The 20,935-nt window shown below is 30.8% G+C and overlaps 1 protein-coding gene across 1 annotated transcript; it reads right to left on the reverse strand.

Moving 5' to 3' along the window:
* Window positions 1-7,024: 7,024 nt before the first annotated feature.
* On the reverse strand, window positions 7,025-11,083 carry LOC120079545 (putative prolyl 4-hydroxylase 3). Its single transcript, XM_039033761.2, has 8 exons — window positions 10,703-11,083; window positions 10,522-10,603; window positions 10,333-10,430; window positions 10,134-10,231; window positions 9,091-9,220; window positions 8,819-9,006; window positions 7,694-7,771; window positions 7,025-7,282 (listed from the first exon to the last, which is right to left on the reverse strand). Exons 1-7 carry the CDS (start codon window positions 10,900-10,902, stop codon window positions 7,701-7,703), a joined length of 867 nt encoding a protein of 288 aa, XP_038889689.1. The 5' UTR covers window positions 10,903-11,083; the 3' UTR covers window positions 7,025-7,282; window positions 7,694-7,700.
* Between the last annotated feature and the right edge of the window lie 9,852 nt (window positions 11,084-20,935).

A 20,935-nucleotide genomic window follows, 5' to 3' on the forward strand; every position in this document is an offset into this window, starting at 1 on the left:
AAATCATATTTAATATAGAGTTAATTAACACATAACTATCACATATTTATATGTATACAACTCTTTGGGAATCCAATTCTCATAAATCTGATATCTGAATCTCATTCAAATATATCTTCTCACATAATGTGAGTTATAGATCACATATATAATTAATTATATATTAATTACATTAATATACAATTTCCTCAATTGATTTGAACAATTCAAATCATTCCTCATGAGCTAACAAAGGAACCTTATGGACCTATAGATCAGAAACTCTAAAGATATGAGATTAATTGACTAAACTCATTAATCAATATTCGTTAACTATGGGTATAGCCCACTAAAGACCCACTGCACTCTTCTCATTGCAGATATATTTTTGTGTCCATAGATATAGACCAATAACAACTAGTCTTTCACGAGTGTTTGTAACACCAACTGGGTCAAATTACTGTTTACCCTTGGGTTACCTCTATATCCTTAAGTACCAATGCTCCTTTAGTGAACAACCAGTTTATGGTCTAACCATTAAACAGAAACCCTTTTTAGGCCAACGAAAGGGTAGGGCCTTTGTTCCAATCTCAGAGATACCACTTAAGGCAACACTCATCTACTTACCCTAAAGTTAGGAATGAGTGAATTTCATCTTATATTATTATGTTTCCAGCTCCACACTTGGTCTTGTCTCCAAAATAGTAGGCCTATTGAGTCGATGAACTGGCCACATACAAATCAAAGGACAATTTCCCGAACAGGAGTTCATAATGTACTCAAGATTAAAACTAAGTTGCCTAAGCCATTCTATTAAAATAGAAACCTAACTAGTCAACAATGTTACATCTAGTGGTTACTATTTTACGATCCGATCTTATGCAAACTCATTGCATAGGATATCTCCACTCGCATGTCACCTACACGAACATGTTGGATCATTTTGTTTGTATCAAAAACAAAGTGGGCAATATCTATAGTGTTACAAGGATAAGAAAGGTTCTCTAAGTGAAATCTTCCTTTTCATTCTCTCTATTTCATTCCCTCTTCCTAAGACTCAAGCAAAGCCCACAACTTCTGCTTGAGTCTTTAATCCCAAAAGAGAATATAGAGGATTCTCGCTTGGTAGTGTCCATGTGAGAAGAAGGAGATCCACGAAGAAGGAGTTCTATTCGTGGCTAGTACAAGGGATTACTTGAAGAAAGGTTCTTCAAAGGTGAGGTTTCTTGAAACCTATTTACTTTGTAAAAGCATGTTGTAATTTAACCTTGAATGCATATCTATTTGTATGTTTAATGTAAATTTTGTATTCAATAATTAATGGAATTTGAACGATCCGCTTCTACTCAAAGATCTCCTCATGTCGAATTGCCTTCAATATATTGAATCTAAATATATATATATATATATATATATATATATAGTTAATTAATTAATATAAAAATCACATGTTTATATGCATCTACTTCTCTATAAAATTTCTTAATCAATTAAGTAGCTATATTAAATCATATTTAATATAGAGTTAATTAATATATAAATATCACATATTTATATATATACAACTCTTTGGAAACCCAATTCCCGTAAATCTGATATTTGAATCTCATTCAAATGTATCTCTATCACATAATGTGAATCATAGATCGTATCTATAATTAATTATATATTAATCACATTAATATACAATTTCCTCAATTGATTTGAACAATAAATCATTCCTTATTGATATTCTTTAATGAGCTAACAAGGGGACCTTATGGATCTACAAATCAGAAACTCCAATGATATGAGATTAATTGGCTAAACTCATTAACCAAATTAATCAATATTTGTTAACTGTGGGTACAATCCACTAAAGACCCATAGCTACACTCTTCTTACTGCAGATATATTTATATGTCCACGGATATAGACCAATAACAACAAGTTATTCCTTCATAAGTGTTCGTAGCACCAACTGGGTTAAATTACCATTCTACATTGGGTTACCTTTGTATCCTTAAGTACCAATACTCCTCTAATGAACAACTTGTTTATGGTCCAACCATTAGATAGAAACCACTCTCAGACCAACGAGAGGGTAGGGCTCTTTATTCAAGTCCCAGAGACACCACTTAAAGGAAGCTCATCTACTTACCCTAAAGTCGAGAAGAAGTGAATTCTATCTTGTATTATTATGTTCTCAACTCCTCATTCGGTCTTTCCCCAAAGTGGTAGGCCTATTGAATCAGTGAACTGGCTATTCTCACCCATACAAATCAAAGGATAATTTATCATGAACAGGATTTCATAATATACTCAGGATCAAGACTAAGTTGCCTAGGTCATCCTATTGAAATAGAAACCTAACTAGACAACGATGTTTCATCTAATGGTTACTATTTCGTAGTTCGATCTTGTGTAAACTCATTGCATAGGATATCCCCACTCACAAGTCACCTACATGAACACATTGGATCATTGAGTTTGTAGCAAATACAAAGTGTGTTATATCCAATAGTGTTACCAGTATAAGGTACACAGTCTATCCCTATACTATAGATCCTTTAGGTAGTATCTTGAACATTGATCCTTGTATGTCTCCAAATACTATTCAAGACTCATAAGACAACCTAGGATGTTAGTTTATTGGATTTAGGTTTATTAAGACAAAATAGAATATAACACAATCAATAACATTTATTGAAATCATACCGATAGCTCTTTATTGATAAAATAACATCGATAACTCTTTATTGATGACGGTCAATTAATTACATTTACTATTTACAAGTATTAGGACATAAAAAACCAATAGGGATCAATGCATCTCAACCCTTGTCTTTGATTGTCATATCCAACAAAGATGCATCTAATTGCTTTCTTGTCAAATTTCTTTTTTAGATGATTTGGTACAAACACATAACACACACAACCCAAGACTCGAAGTGTCCAACTATTGGCTTGAAATCCAGTAATTTTTCATAAGGCGACTTGAACCCAAGCCCTTGTTGGGGCAATCTATTAACCACATGGGTTGTTGTTCTCATGCATTCAGCCCAAAATCTTCTTGGAACACTATTTGTATGTAACATATTGCAACATACTTCTGCAAGATGTTTATTTTTTTCTTTTTGCCACTCCATTTTGTTGTGGAGTGTTTGGACACGTCAATTGATGACATATCTTATACTTTTGCAGTATTAAAAGAATTCATTAGATGTATATTCTTCTTCATTATCCATACATAGGCATTGAATTCTCTTTCCTAATTCACCTTCAACTTGTTCTTTAAATTCTTTAAACTTTATAATTGTTTCAAACTTCTCTTTTATAAAGAAACCCAGACGTACCTGGAGAATTCATCAATAAAGGTCGCCATATATAGCGCATATCGTTGATTGAAGATTGCTTGACAAGACCAAATACGTCAGAATGCACTAGCTCCAATAGTTGTTTTCCTCTAAATTTGGACTCTTTGAATGGCAGTTGATGTTTCTTTCCATATTGGCAACCAGCACAGACCATGTCTTCTTTGATATCAAGTTGAGGCAGCCCTTTAAGCATTGTTTATCATTGTCTGATATTTATTGTATGCCATAAATCTGTTGTTTCATTCTTTCGTGTCTTATTCACATAGGTGATCTCTGCTGACATGACGTAGATGGAGTCCATTCTTCACCTTTCCATCAATGGTGTACCATTGACTTTGAGATTATAGTATATCTTGACATCATTAGGTCCAAACACGAAGAAGTTGCCTGCTAATGTCAATTAAAATACTGACACCAAATTCTTCTTCATTCCATGTACATAAAATAGTTCTCCACCACTTGATGAGGATTAGAGCAAGACATTATCATAGTTTTGCCAACGTGGGCTATTGGAAACTTCAAGTTGTTTGTAGTTATAATAACTCGACTTCCTTTATACTCAAATGTGTTTGCAGCTTCCTCTTATCTTCTATCACATGGTTAGAGCAACCTGAATCGACAATCCAATCATTTTCATTATTTATCTCTTCTACATGGAGCGCCAACACTTGGTTCTCCACCACATTAGATGTGGACTGGGGGTTGGGATCTCAGCCTTTGCATCCCACTCTTGTTCACTGATGCTCTCAGCCTGAGAGGTGATTGCGTTGCTTTCTGCTGTCTTTTTCTTTCGATGATAGTCTCTGGAATAGTATCTATCTTTCCACAGCTATAACATTTCCCCTTCTTTCTATGCTCGTGATTTTGATTAGCTTTACTAGCCCCCTACTTGAGAGTGTTTTAAAGTTTATTCATTTATTTTTTATTCTACTTTTTTTTGATATTTTGAATGACCTTTTCTTTGGCTACAAAAGACCGCTTCATCCTTATTTCTCTTTAATGTGACCTCTAACATTTGCTTAGCCAATGCTTCCAAGTATATTTTCTAAGTCAATCAAAGAAGGTTGGATTGCTTAACCTTGAATAGCAGCAATAAAACTTCTATATTCAGGTTTAACACCATGGATGATAATTCTCCTCATTATTGATTCTGAAATAGCATAAGTGAAATCTAATTCAGAGATTTCACAGCATAGAGTTTTTACCTTGGTGAAGTAATGGTTGATAGTCATCTTCCTTTGAGCAATTGACAGGAGCTCGTTCTCTAGAAATTGCAATCTTACATCATTTTTCTTTGAGAAAAGTGAGGCGAACATGTCTCATGCTTTCTTAGGCGTCTTGGTTGTATTGATGTGCTCTAACATTTCTTCATCAACTATAGTTTTAATTGCGAACATGGCTTTACATGCCTTGATATTCCATTTCTTCAAAGCGGCAACATCCTCAGGTAGATTGACTTCAGTGCCTCCCAAAACATCCCACAAGTCTTCGTCTTGAAGATACGACTTCATGCATGTAGACTATGTTTTGTAATGTTGAGTGTTGAGCTTCTTGATTCCTCCAACAACTTGAAGGTCTTTCATGATCTTGTAATGATGAATGCACTCCACGAGTAGCTTTATCCCAAACAACAAGCTTCACAGTCCCAAATTGTACTTGATCTTAAGAAGCTATACTAGCTTTGCTCTGATACCATTTGTTGAAGAAATTGGCACAAAAGGAAGAGATACAATCTCTTTTGAAGAAATAAACTTTTATTCAGAACTTACTAAGATGGACAATTTTGGAGAGAATACTCTTCACTCTCTCAAGACACACTTACTCACTTTTTACTCAAAGTTTCTCTTTAACTTTCTTGCTTTTCTTTCTTCGTCTTTTTGTTTACTTCGCTTACAAATGGAGCTACACTTCCTATTTATAGGCATGAGATCTTTGGAGCCCAAGCAAAAGGATCTCTCTAGATTATTCTTGGATTCTAAATATCTAGATATTTCTTGGTTTATTCTTATCTAAAAGAATTATCTAGAATTCCTTAAACCTAAGGTTGTTCTAGAATATTTCTAGATTTTTTCCTTTGATATATTTACTTATACTACAACATAGTTCTAGAAATAACTAATTTACATATTTATGTCATATGGTAGATACTTCAAGAACCTTTTATATTAGTTAGTGTATATCTATATATTTTAACAATTCCGAGATATTGGAAGAAATAAATCATACAAGTGCAAAATGTTCCGAATGATAAAATACTTTAAAATTTTGGTTTGAATCCTATTTTTGTCCTAAATTTTTAGAATATCTATTTTACTTAAAAAAAAAAACCTTAAATTAAAAAATAGTTTTAGCTTTTATTTTACAATTAATTTTTTTTTACAGTAAAATATATAATTAATTTGTATATCAACATGGTGACAAGGCTAAAATAAGCATAGCTCAATTCAATAAACCTTAAAGTTAGCGATTCAATTTAATTACTCTCCTTATATTGTCAAGAAAAGAAAAATGAGATAATACGCAGGATTTTCTTTTGATCAAATTAAAATATGTGTTAAGACATTGGTTGGTTAAAATGGATAATCGATAACAACAATTATTTTAAATAAATGTTATTGTATATCAATGATAGACAGTAATAGATATCTATCATTGTCAAAACGTTTATCCCTCATAAACAATTGGTATATTTATAAATAAGTTAGCTTATTTTTCCATTTTTTAAAATACCCCAAAAACTAAACTGATTGTTCTTAACAGAAAAAAAATATGTATTTTGGAAAATCAAATATTCCTCAATATAAATATTGTTGGGTAAAATATTTTACTGCACTTTTAAGAAGGGGTGTCTATTTAGTTTCAAAGTTTTAATGATATTTTAGGCCCCATTAAATAACTATTTTGTTTTTTATTTTTGTTTTTTTTTAAATTAAGTTTAGAGACATTACTTCCACCTCCAAATTTCTTCATTTGTTATTTACTTTTCACAAATGGTTTAAAAGAAAACAAGTCAAATTTTGAAAACTAAAAAAAAAATAACTTTCAAAAAATTCTTTTTATTTTTTAAATTTGATTAAGAACTCAACAATTATACTTAAGAAATATACAAGTCATTATAAAAAATATAGATAAAATAGACTCGGTTTCCAAAAATAAAAACAAAAAATTAAATGGTTATAGACATCTTAATTTTTTAGATTTAAAATTTTATTTTAAAATAGTCCTCATATGTTTGCATACACATATTCATATCCCTCTTAAGGGAGAAACTAAACCGACTAGTGGAGAATAACAAATAGGATGTAATCCTCCGTACATGAATCAAAGAGGAGATATACATTTTTCTTCGGGAAAAAAGAAAAAAAAAAAATACATTTTAAGTGTTAAAATTCAAACACTCAAATTTACAATTGTTTAAAATTAAACTCACTCCTTCAAAGTTCAACGTTTGTATAAGTTTAAGAACTCAGCCTTATAATTGAAAGTCTAGTATTTATAACCCATGTTTTTTAATTTACCTAAAGTTTTTTCAAATGTTTAAATATATTTTTTAAACCCAATACTATTGAAACTAATACAGGACTAATTTTCGTTTTAATTATTTTTGGTAGGGAAAATTATAAAGGCTAAATTGAAATTGATATAAACATTAAAAAGAAATTAAATTTAAATAGAAATGACCGAGTTAATTTACCATGCCAAAGATTAACTAAAATAGAACCAAAAAAAAAAAATACATCTTTACATGTAAAAGTTAAACTTAAAAGAAATCTTCTGCTTAAAAAATAGGGGTAAAAAACCGAACTTTTCTATATATATTAACAACTAAATATGTAACTTTTCAGAGGGTGAATAATAAATGAAGCTCAAAAAAAATATATTTAAAAAAAAAATCAGCCGTCGTCTTCAATTTCTCTCCTTCCCCAACAAAGTAATTTCATTACACCCTGCAATTTGGAAATAATCTCTCTTTAAATCATATCAAATTAGGTATAAAATTGAACAAATATTCGAGGATAAGTGGATTTTAAATATGTTACATTAATAATTATATATTCTTTTAAAAAAAATATATATATATATCATATTTATTTCTTCAAATTTATTACTACCTTGTTTTTGCGAATTGCCCAACTTTTTATATATGATTATTTCACATTTTAAAACTAATCCACTTACATTTAAAATAAAAATAATAAATGATAATAAAAAGGAAACTATTACACTTAAAAATGTGTGACTACAAAAATACAAATTTAACCCTTTCTTTTCTATGAGAAGGAAAATTTAGAGTTGGTCATGTTGTGAAAATATAAATGATGCATATAGAATTATTAAAAAGATATGTATCACTTTACCTTTGAATTAAATATATTTATTAACATGCATCCACTTGGTACATGACCATTTGTTCCCTCTTATGACAGGGCAAGCACCTATATATATAACAAAAATGCAAATAAGCACCTATATATATATAACAAAAATGCAAAATTAAATATACTTCATAGTCACTAAAAGTAAAAATGCTCCCACCCCTGTGACCAAAGGCACATATAAAACAATCATAATTGAATTCAAAATTAATGAGTTAATGTATGACCCTTGAGATCAAAATCCTAAGCCTTTTTCATAATTATTTGAGACTTTAGTTTTTTAAAATTGTAAATGTCTTCTTACTATTTAGCTACAAATATCTTCATCTTTTTTAAAATAAGATTTGAATTCTTAACCAAATTGTTTTTTTTTAAAAAAAAAGTTAACTTTTAACTCCATTGAAAACTATTTGACTTTTTTTTTCAAAGTCTAGATTAGATTTTGAAAACACAAGTTGAGAAAGTGTTAATAAACTTAATTAGTTCAAAAATTAAAAATTTCAAAACTAATAAGGTGAGAACCCTTTTAGGTTTTGAAAATTAGACTTCCACTATTAAGTTTTCTCATTTTGTTATCCACTTTCCACCATGTTTCCAAAATCCAAACTAAATTTGAAAACTAAAAACTAAAAACTTGTTTTCAAGTGTTTATTATAGAACCGGAGAGAAAACAAACATAAATTTCAAAAACTAAAAATTAAAAACAAAATTATTTCCAAACAGAACTTAAATGGTTATGCAACAAAGCCTAAACTATTTTAGTCCATTTATTGAGAGCTTACACATAGAATAGGCCAACATGAGACATGAAAAAAATAAATAAATAAATAAAAATCCCTTGGTTTTAGTTATTAATTCTTACATCAGGTGTTTGGGATCTAGACCTCCGGATATTATGATATTGTCCACTTTGGACATACATTTAGATAAAAACTAAACAGTAATGGAATTGGTTAAAAAAACTAAACAAGAATTCTATTGTCCACTTTGAATTCGATTAAGGTTTTGAAAAAAAAAAAAGAATTCAAAAGAACTAAACAAGAAAAATTAGATGTAAGCAATCTTTCAAAGCTAAACTATAATAGATAGACAGTAAAAAACACTAACCATGCAAACTTGTAGGGTCTAAGGTAGCATCAGGCTTCATGCTCCAGAACAATAAAGCATCTCCCATCTTTGGTTTCACAGAGAGTCCACCTTTACCACATTCAGAGAGTTCATTCCACCATGGCACAGAGCTAAAGTTTCCTCTCGCAGCCGGGAACACCGTCTCGCCCCCTTCTTCAACATCTGACCTGCATTCGTATCAGGACCGATTCAGAGAGAGAAATCTAAGAAAGAAGCTGATGAGTTTGAGATATGTCAAAGTAGAATCTTACAAATACATAAGGAGGGTGGCCATTCTTTGGCCTCCCTTTTTGATGTTGTACTCATCAACAAAGTAATCATAGTGAGCATCATATTTCTGCCCAACTTCATAATGGAGAATTTGAAGTCCTTCTCCATGTTCTGTTTGGAAATGTGAATATCAATACCAAAATATATTAAGACCAAGAATGATAGTGAAATCAACAAAGAATCAACAAGCAAATGAATGATGTTCACCAAAGCATTGTTTGGTTTGGACTTCAAAACTAGAATGGAGAACAAACCCACATTCATTCTCCATGCTGATGAGGCGGATTTGAGATTAGACCAAAGCCATATTCAAATAAGAGAAATCCATCTCTTAGAGTGGAGAGAAAACACTCTAGAATAGAGTTCAATTTCAAAAGGGTTCCAACAAAACTCCCAATACAAGCCTAAAAGTGACTATTTATAGACTTAGAAGAAAATATGACAAATAAACTAATAATTAAGCACTAACTAATCTGAAATTTACAACTAAACTCAGATTAACTAAATTATAATAATTGTCTAACATTTCCCCCACACCATATGCTCTTTATGCTCTGTTTGGAATTGTGGAATATCAACATTAATACCAAAATATATCACGATCAAAAAAGTCAGTGACATCAACAAAGTAACAATTAGCAAATGGCTCATTCACCAAAGCCCTGTTTGGTTTGGACCTCAAAACAAGAATGGAAAACAAATCCCACGTGAAATTTAACCAACTTTTCATCAATGTTGCAATTCTATTTTGAAGAACTATTCAATAGAACTACAGTTGAATGCCTTTAAAGATTGATATATTGAATGAAATCACTCCCTTGTCTCGTTTGACAAGATTATCGCACACAAAATAAAACAACTATAGAAAAACGGTGATTCAAACATGTTCTCAAAAGCTGTTTTGATACTTATTCCTAAACAAGCCCTTCCAGACAGAAATTATTACAAAATGCTTCAGAAATTAGCCATGGTAATATGAAAGTTGTGGAAGCCATGGTAATATGAAAGTTTTGAAATTCTTTACCTATAGGAATGAATGTAAAATCTGCTATTCTTTTCTCTATGTTACTGATGATTTTGTCCTGCCCTCTATTCAGAAACATCCCAGAACTGGTGCGCACCCTGTGGACATGACATTATAAGCCCCACCAAAGTTCGTTCATAGTCAATAATTGACAAGTTCTGTTCTGTTAGTGACAACAATGAAAAGGACAAATACAGACCTGCTATCCACACTCTTGCCAGTTTTGCTATCAACCACCGTTGATTTCTCCATGTGAGGTTTTGCAAGACTAATCAAATACAAGCATTCTTCCTTGGACTGTCCAACACCATTCCAATATAAGCCAACATTTTAACCAAACATAAACGAAACAAGAAGCCAAAAAGAAACCACAATTCTAGAAACTTACCAAGAAATTATGATAAACAAAAGCTCTAGGCTCCCAAGAAATGAACTCAACCCACTGATCCCCTCTCTTCCCCAAACCATCACTACAACAACAACAACAAAAAAATACCAAAATCAAAATCAAAATCACTTGATTCATGCAAGAAGCTTAAGGAATCACAGTCATTGCATTGCCGGAGTACCTTTCGACGGCTGAATGCCGGACGGAAGCGAGATGGTGGGGTAGATTCCGATGAGAAGTTTCCGGAGGAGAGAAGAAACGTAAAGCGAGAAGCATGAAAAACCCAAGTGCCAAAACGAGGGCCATAATCATCTTCGAAAGCTCAAATGTGGACCATTTCTTGCCCTGTATCTTGGTGTATTTCCCTTTCGATAACGCCATCGACAGAACGAAGATGCTACAAACGAATCAAAGCAAGCTGATTCTGAAACACTGCCGCTGGAATTGAAACAAAGATGAATATATACTAAGTGGGGTTTGGAAGATTTGACCATTGAGGAAAGTGGGAGAGAAATTTTGGTGGGTAATTGGAGGATTGGATTTGTGTGCGCCCACAGACTGTGATTTTGATTCTCTATGCGTTTTGCTTTTAAGCTGTTTCAGTTTTTTTTTTTTTTTTTTTTTTTTTTTTTTTTTTTTTTTTTTTTTTTGACGAAACAGAGAGGAGAGGAGATTAATTTTGGAATTTATTTAATTTTGAATGTGTAAGGTAATAATGACATTTTTTTAAATGGTTTTTGAGAAGTCATTAAACTAATCTTCTTCAAAGGATCTGGGATGAGAACGACTATCGAAAAATTTACATTTTTTTTAATATTTTAGCCTTTGGGGTCTTTCTCGATACATCTAAATGTCGAGATTTTAGTAATTTTTTCAAATATTAAATAATCTATTCAAATCTTATATCAAATCTTATATATTTTTAAATTTTCTCCAAATTCGATTATTTTTATCGAATATTATATTCAACTCTCGTGTAAGTTTAGGCCAATTTCAATTTCTAGGATTATATGAATTTCTAAATTTCCAAAAGAATTTACCTATTAAATTTTTTCGAGATGGATGATTGCATTTTGATTTTTAAATTTTGGAAAAAATTAAATTTTACAAAAAAAAATAATAGGTAAGATATGGAAGCACTATTAATTTCACGGATATCGGTGTTGATCTGTCTAAGATTCATACCAAACTTTTATATATTTTCCATAAACCTTCTTTTAAAAAAATTAATCTTTTCAAAAATTTAAAAATTAAAACCAATCACTTGATTCATCTAAAAAATTTATTTGGATAACTGGTAAATTAATTTAAAAATTAAAAATTTGACTAAAAATTTAAAAAAAAAATTACGTAAGATTATCGGGTAAATTAATCAAATTTTCAATCTCTCCAATATGTACCTAAAAGGACCAAAATAATCGATATGTTAGAAAAAGCTAACTTCTTTTAACTAAATATCGGTGGTTGATCTCGTTCGAGATGGACAGAGAAGAACTATTTGAACGAGTTTTCAAAAAGGGTGTTAATTTTGTAAGGTGAAAACTTAAGTGTTATTTTTTATATTTTTCCGCTTTTAGATTAAATTATATAATCAATTAATTATATTATATATATATATATATATATATATATACACACACATACCGGTAACAATGGTATACAATTGCTTTTAGCTTTTGGATTTGAAAAGTTACCATTATTTTCATATTATACAATTATTGAATTTTTAGTCAAATATAAAAGTAAAAATAAGTTTTCAAGTAATTTTTTTTAAGTTCAAACCATCGAGGTATATATTTAAACTTCTAACATTTTTTTTTTCATTATAATACATACTTTTTGTGATAGGTTAGATTCAGTTTAGCAACTTAACTTATGTGATACAAAACTTATTTGTACATATATCTATTGATTAAGATAATTAATATTATATAGGGTAACTATTTTAAATAGTAAGACTATTGAAAATATTTCAAATATAACAAAATGTCATTGTATATCAATAATAGATGTTGATAGACATATTAAGAATAGACATCTCTATCAATATTAGGAGTGATAGACAGACATTTTGCTATATTTGTAAATAAAATGGCTAATTTTTCTATATTTGAAAACAAACTCTATTATATATCTATTAAATAAGGTTTAAATATTATTTTGGTCCCTGGACTTTAAGGTTTGTTCCATTTTTAATACAAAAACTTTTAAAATGACTGTTATAGTCCTCCAACTTTAAAAAAATGCCCATTTTAGTCATTGTTGTTAATATTATGTTAAAAACTTAATAGAATGATGATTTGACATTTTTTCCATAAGATGACGTGTCCATCAAATAAGTAAGTTATGTATAGATTAAAGTGTGTTTTTCTGCCAACAAGAGCATAGCTCAACTAGCATAGTACTCGTACTATCGATATTGAATTCTAAGGTTCAATTCCTCTACCCCACACTTTAATTACAATATCTTTTTAGTTTGAACCATCTCTTTCACTCTCTTGCCATTTTTGTGCAAGTTGAAAATTTTTCCAAGTTCTTTCTGCCATTTTTTTTGTAACTTCCTTCTCCTCTAATTGAAGTCATATGACTTTTTGATAATGGGTTTTCATATTTTTACCGATTCAATTGGACACCCAACTTGTTTAATTATTTGATATGGATGTCTAATTAGAAATGTCCATGGGCAAGGCGGGGTCAGGGATCCCATTCCCCATCCCTATCCCCACTTTTCATTTCATTCTCTATCCCCAAGATCGGGGCGGGAATTCCCCACGGAAAATTTGCGGGAATCGAGTTTAAAGTACTTGTGAATAAATTTTAATTAAACAATTAACTTTTTCTAAACCTTTTATTATGGTTAGTTTTACATGACAATTTAAATTTAAAGATAAATTACTCAAATTTTAGCCTAAAAAAGTTAATTATTTTTTTTGGTAGAAAGAAATAAATATAAATCAAATTAGTCACATATATAATCTAAATTTAAATATTCAATTTAAACATATTCATTATCTTTCCTAATAAATAATCAAATTTGAAATTTAAATGTAATATTTATATAATAATAATAACAACATAACATTAGATAACTATACTAAATAAATACGTAAAAGCTAAATACATGGGAAATTTTTGGAGGCCCATTCCCATAGAGAAATTGGGCATCTTTATGTCTAATGTCTAAAAAAATATCAAATCATCACCCCATTAAGTTTTTAATAGAATATTAATAGTAAGGACTAAAACGAGTATTTTTCTTAAAGTTAGGGACTAGAATAGATATTTTAAAAGTTTAGGGATTAAAATAACACAAATCTTAAAGTCTAGGTAGTAATAGTATTTAAACCATTAAAAAGTTACAGCAAATGACTACAAGGACCAACTACAATAGAATCTCATTTTTCAAATTGCCCAAAAAAAAAAGTTTGTTTTTTCATATACATATATATATTGGTGGAGAGGGAAGAAGTCAAAAGTAATATGGTTGGCTGCACAAGGTTTTGCCTTGACCTTGGGAGGCCATAGAAACATTTCCATTCAAATTCTTTTGTTTATTGAATTTTCAAAGTCTTCACATTTTTTTATTTCAACACTTCCTTCCCCAAATAATTTAATAAGGTTAGGTTTTGAGAGATGTTTGGATAAATTTGACAAACTCATTAAATATGGCACAATAAGGATTTAATATTAACATTACACAATAATCATATTTGTTTTATATTATCCATCCACCTCCAACTCCAACCTTTCATTATTGATTTTAACACCTCCAATTCTCAAATGTAACCAAGGGAACAAATTAACTCTTCCAATTATTTCTTTCACAAACTCAAAGAATCAAATAATCCCAAACAAGAAAGGGGAAAAATTCAAATAGTGAACCCCAACAAAAAAAAAAATCCAAATATTTTACTCTTATGTAAATTGACATAAGATGAACCATCATACAACTTTAAGGTATCCAAATTGAGGGCCAAACCTACTCAGTCAACTAAGCTTAAAGTTTTAGCATTAAAAGTTTAAAATCCTTTAAAATTTTACTCAATCTATAAGCATTCTTTTAAAGAACATGAAAAACATTAAAAAAAGAAAAAAAAAAAAAAAGAAAGAAAGAAAAAGAAAGAAAGAGTGACCATTGAGTTAAAACAAGTTTGTGTCAAGAAATATGTTGTTGATGATACGTTGCTATCCTTCATTGTTTTGTTTATGCCATAATCGGATTTTTAGATTTGGTGGGGAGTTCCTGCTTTGGATCCATTAGTTTTTTTAGGCGGGTTTTTGTTGTTCTAATCTTTGTTAGCATTATTTGTGTTGTTGAAATAAATAAATATAGTTCAAATCAATTTTTCATTCCTTTTATAGGACAAATTTAATGCACCAAAACTGAAATTTTCAGTATTAATATATTTATTTACAAATGTAGAAGTATACAACTAGATATGAGTCAATATAAACATAGCTCAACTATTATAATATTTTAATTTGATCAAAAAATTAGAAATTCAAATAACCTATCCGGCATCCTAGCTCAATATATTTGTGTGTGTGTATATATATATAATTAAGACAAATAAGTAAATTAATTTTTTTTTTTAAAAAAAAAAAGCCAGTGATCTTCTTCCCTGAGAGATGTACTTCTATTACCCTGCAATTTCGAAATAATCTCTCTTAAAATAATGTCAAATATGACAAAATCAAACAAATATTCGCATATCATATAAGCTTAATTTTGAATAACTCAAAAACCAATTAATTAAAGGATTATTATGCAAACCTAATAACAATGTAAATTAATGACTACATGCAACATAAATGTATTGGCTACCATATTAAAGTTGAGAATTTTTTTTTTTCAAAATATATATATATACACTATTTGTATAAAAAAATAATTAAAGAAATCGACTCGGTCCTAAAGTTTGAGCGATAGATTAATTTAGTCCCAAAATTTCAAAACCATACACTCAAATCTTCAATATTTATGAAATAGTTGAATTTACTTTAGTCTTAATTGTATGATTTCGAAACCTACTGACAAAATTGATCTGCAGAACAACTAAAAAAAATTACCCTATTATTTTTAAGTACTATATTTTTGACATGCATACAATTTTTATTTTAAATAATTATTGCATAATGTAAGTTCTATAGTTCCATTGCACTTCAAAATTCCTTACTATAAATATAAAATTTTATAAATACTAATTTTTAAATTCACTCATTTGACCTAAAATGGAAGGAAAAACACTGTCCACCTTCTCTCTAACTTAATATCTTAGGTTTCTAGATGAGAATTAATTGGTACAAAAAGAAAAGGAAATTTAAAAGTTGACCAATTTGGAAAAATATGATGATCTATGTGCAATTATTAAAAAGAACTATATAACTTACTTGATTTAAATTCTTAATTCATTAAGATACATCAACTTTTTACATGCCCATTTGTCTCCTCTTATGAGGGGACAAGAACCTATATAACAAAATCTATATATTAAAAGCATGTGATGGACTCTTGTAAATAAATAATCAACAAAACTATATTTGAGAAGAAAAAAAATATTTGTATTTAAAACTCTTCAAACTTGATTCACGCCTTTTGAACTCTTATTTATGTTTTTTTCTCAATACACTTACAAAAACAATACAAAGATCAAATCCTATTTATAGGATTTTCATGAACTAAATTCATGAACATATCTAACTCTCCCATACATGAGTTTACTACTCTCATCCATTCACTTACAACTCTCAAATGTATTTAATGAAATCTTAATTCATGTATAACTTATCTAGGGATTAAAACATGTTTAACTTTCAACCAAAAAGAAATGTAAAACTAATTCTACTTCACAATAACTAAAATTTTCCCAGCACTGTGAGCTAAGGCATACATAAATGATAGAACAATCAAAAGGGAGTTTAAAATTGTTGGTTAACTGTGTGATCCTAGTAAGAAATCCTTCAAATATTTTAGTTCAGGAACTAAATTTTTAATGTAATCTTTCAACTTTGAGTAAAATAATATTTTTGGTCAAAACCTGTTAACTTGTTCATTTATCTAATCCATCAATAAGATGTTCATACAGACAAGTATTTGCAGCTCATATAAGATAATATGCACTCAAAATCCAAAAATAAAGCTACATTTAGTAACAATACAAAATAATAATAATAAAACAAGATGGAAATATTTAAGATTTTGGTTAAGTAAAATATCACTAACCATGCAAACTTCTACTATCCAAGGTACCATCAGGCTTCATGCTCCAGAAAAATAACGCATCTCCCATCCTTGGTTTATAGAGAGTCCACCTTTATCAGATTCAGACAGTTTCTTCCACCATCGCATAGAGCTGACGTATTTGTTCGCATCCGGGAACACCGTCTCGCCGCCTTCTTCGACATCCGACCTGAATTTGTATTGGTATACCAATTCAGAAGGGGGGCCGATGAGTTTAACAGATGTGAAAGTAGAATCTTACAGATATATGAGGAGGGTGGCCATTCTTTGGCCCCCTTTTTTTATGCTTTACTCATCAACAAGGTAATCGTGGTGAGCATCAAGCTTCTGCCCAACTTCGTAATGCAGAATACTCAATCCTTCTCCATTCTTTGTTTGAAATTGTGAATATCAGTGCCACACTGTATTAAGACCAAGAATGTCAGTGGAATTATTTTTTAAAATAATGTTATTTTAATATATATCAACAAAAATAAGATAGGATTGAAAATATTTTTTAAAATATATGTTTATTGAAACTATTGACAAGAGTAGAGTATTGAAATCGTGTACCGGGTACAAAATTGCCATGTGCCAAAATCGTGTACAGGGTACACGATTATCGTTGAATCTCGTCAGCACCATGTCGACTGGTTGACCGGTCACATGGAAACTCGTAGATCGAGTCCACGATTACTATAATCGTGGACTCAGTCCACAATTTGTTTTTCTTTTTTTTTTTTTAAAAAAAATATATTGACTATTTTTTTTAATTGGAGATGTACAACAATATTATGACTTTAAGAATGGGTCCATAAATTTCTTCATTATTAAATTTAATTATATATTTAATCTACGATAAAAACATAATTATCCTGCAATCATATTAAAAAAATGTCATGATATTAAGGAAGATTTACAATTAGTTCTTTAATTTACAATTTGAAAAGGAAAGTTTACATGAAATTTAAAAATGACTCCATCTCCGATAAAATTTTTTTGTACAATGAAAAAAATAAATATTAAACAATATTCATATCATATATATGGAAAATGTTTGATTTTAAATCTCTTACGATGCAGTAATAGTAAGCGTCGTCAGGTGTGATAAATCGCCTCGTGATTGAATTGTACTAGGAAAAGTAGTCATCTGATACATTTGGCCCATTTGTTAATTCTCCCTATGCACAATGATCATGTCGTTCATGCCAGTAGGATATATATTCCACGTGGATTCACGCCAGTCTTGGTCATGCTTACCTCTCAAATCGATCTGGTGTAGTGCTGGGAGTGTATAGAACAACGAAAGTATCGTTTGTCGCAAACCGAACTGTCTCAACACACAATCTGGATGATGCCACTCTACTATATGGAAGCATATAAGAGGGCTAACGGTCAACCAGATGTCTTCACCATCACGACAGTAATCAAGTAAGGATGACCAAATCTGTTGTGTGTATGGCATCCAAATAATCTGACAAAAAAAAAAAAAAAAGATAAGTATACATCCAAAATGTTTTAAATATTCATTTATATAACATTTGTTACCTGATTGTGCATCAGTCTGTCAAATATTTTTCGGTACACGAGCAACATATTTGCTGACTGTTCAGAGGCAGCTAATACACCACCCCATCTAAAATTATAAAAAATACAATTAATTTATATTCTTACATAAAATGATAACGAAATAAATATATAAATGAAATAATAGCTGGCATTAAGTGGACGATGATCTGGGGTCTGTAACTAGACTTGTGGTGCTATAATTGGAAATCTATCATAAGCCCACACCTATAGTAGTATCAGTGGCCCCGTTATTTCCAATGTTTGTGCATTGGTAGTCCGACAAAGTTCTCTATACAACCATGCAAGACATACACCACCCCATGAGTATGTACCAACGTGCTCGAAATAAGATAGTACCGGGAAGAACATGAGACGCACTAGAGTATTTAACTTGTCAAGCGAACAAAAATCCTCCAATAAACTGCATGTTGTATGCTCGTTCATACCTACGTCCGCTGATGTCGTCGGCATCGAGAGGTAATTCTGGAAACTAGGATGCCAACCAGGGAATACTCAATCTTGATCCTTTCAGATCATTTGGTAGAACGCCTAAGAGCTCTTCACAAACGTTCTTCCAGTCATACTGTAGTGAACCTATCAATGGTTGTCCGTCCACTCGTAACCCAAACTGTATAGCAACATCCTGCAGCGTGATCGTACATTCCCCACAAGGCAGGTGAAATGTGTGGGTTTCTGGTCTCCAACGCTCAACTAGAGTAGTAATAAGGTGTCAATCAAGCTGGATAAAACCGATTTGGGCAATCCTAAGAAAACCTGCCTACTCAACATAAGGAATAATGCAGTGATCAAATGGGATAGTATGTTGTGCAGACGCCTCCCTTCTCCGACAACTCAAAACTACTGTGGAAGAACTATCCCATACCCATTGTGAAAGATGCATATTTTGTTGATATAATTGTACAAGATTAGAAGAACCAGGCTCCATTACCTAAGAAGTTCAAATTACATTACATAATAAAATCCATCACATAAAAGTACATAAAAAGATACAATTACATAAAAAATAAATTCATTACATAAAAGTACAATTACATAAAATGAAACAATTACATAAAAAATACAAGTTAAAAAAAAAGATACACCTTCGTCACCTAATGTACGTTGTGGACAAGTGCGTCTATTATGTTCTTTTTGATGGAAAAGTCGGCATACGCAGTGGAAATGAGAATCAATTTTACTCTAATTGCCCAAAATAAACATGCAACCCTAAAAGAATTAATTATGGTTATTTTGAAATAATACCTTTGAAGCTCCCAAAACTCGTCTATCTCCACTCGAATACGAATGGACCATTACTAGAGCTAACCTACTATTCTCTGGACTCAGAACCGGGTTGTGGGACCTGATGGATGAAGAACCCGAGAGAGAAAAGATGGAAATAGAAGAAGGGATTTTGGTTGGGTTTGGATTTTTCTTTTTAGCCCAATTTTAGAAAACTATTTTGGCAAAAATCCAAAAGTCTTTAATCCAAAAACACAAGCCCATATTTATAGAAAAGGGTCATGCAAAATTGCATGAAATAATTTCATAAAATCCCAACACCTAGAATCCATTGTCTTAGTGGACTTAATGTCTCTACTATAAGCCAATACCTAGCTCACTATTTTGTTAGTGGAATTATCCAACAAAAGTTTGGATTTTCCCACTAACTTTAGTCAAAGGGCAAAATAGTCATTTGGTCAAAGTCAAAGTTTGACCAAAAAGTCAATATTTTGACTTTTTATGATTTTTTTTCTTGTTGACTAATTTTGACATCCCGAGCATGAATCCACATTCATTTTCTCGAAATTCAAATCACATTTGAATACAAGGTCGGTCAAAGTTTGACTTTTCAAAGTCAAAAGTCAACTCTTTGACCATTTCTATTATTTCCGAGCTTCCGAATATGAACGTATTCATATTCTTGATATTTAAATCACATTTAAATATTAAAGCTGTATTTCTAAATTGAAAAACCGGCCACTATATCACATATACTTGTCGGTTTCTCTCTCTTAATCTAATTCGAACAATTCGAATTATTCTATCATTCTGTTCTAAGTTTATTTCATATGAGCTAGTAGGGGAACCTAATGGACCTATAGATCATGGGCTCCAACGATCCAAGATTAGTTGGCTAAACTCTTTAGATGGAGCTAATCAACATTTGTTAACTAACGGGTCATTCCACTATAGTCCTGTAGTTGCACTCCCCCCACTATAGATATATTTGTGTCCATTTGATATAATCATGATTAGTAAGCTAATCCTTCACAAGTTGTTCGTAATCTTGGCTGGGTCATAAAAACCGTTTTACCCACAAGACTACATCTTATTTCTTAAGTTCCACTAATCCTCTAATGAACAATTGGTTTAAGGTCTAACCTATAAACCGAACCCCTCTCGGGCCAATGAGATGGTGGAGCCCCTTGTTTAAGACCTGGATTCAGTACTAAAGGGAACAACCTATCTACTATCCCTATAACGGGTAGGAGTGAATTTGGTCTTACACCCTATGTTCCCAGCTACCCACCTAATCTTACCCCTGAAATGGGAGACTTATTGGGCCAGCGATAATGAGCTGCCCTCACCTATGTAGATCTAAGGATAATTCTGAGTGAACAA

This window comes from Benincasa hispida, chromosome 6, assembly GCF_027475165.1.
Source record: "Benincasa hispida cultivar pf3 chromosome 6, pf3_genome.v1.1, whole genome shotgun sequence".
NCBI classification, from domain to species: domain Eukaryota; kingdom Viridiplantae; phylum Streptophyta; class Magnoliopsida; order Cucurbitales; family Cucurbitaceae; genus Benincasa; species Benincasa hispida.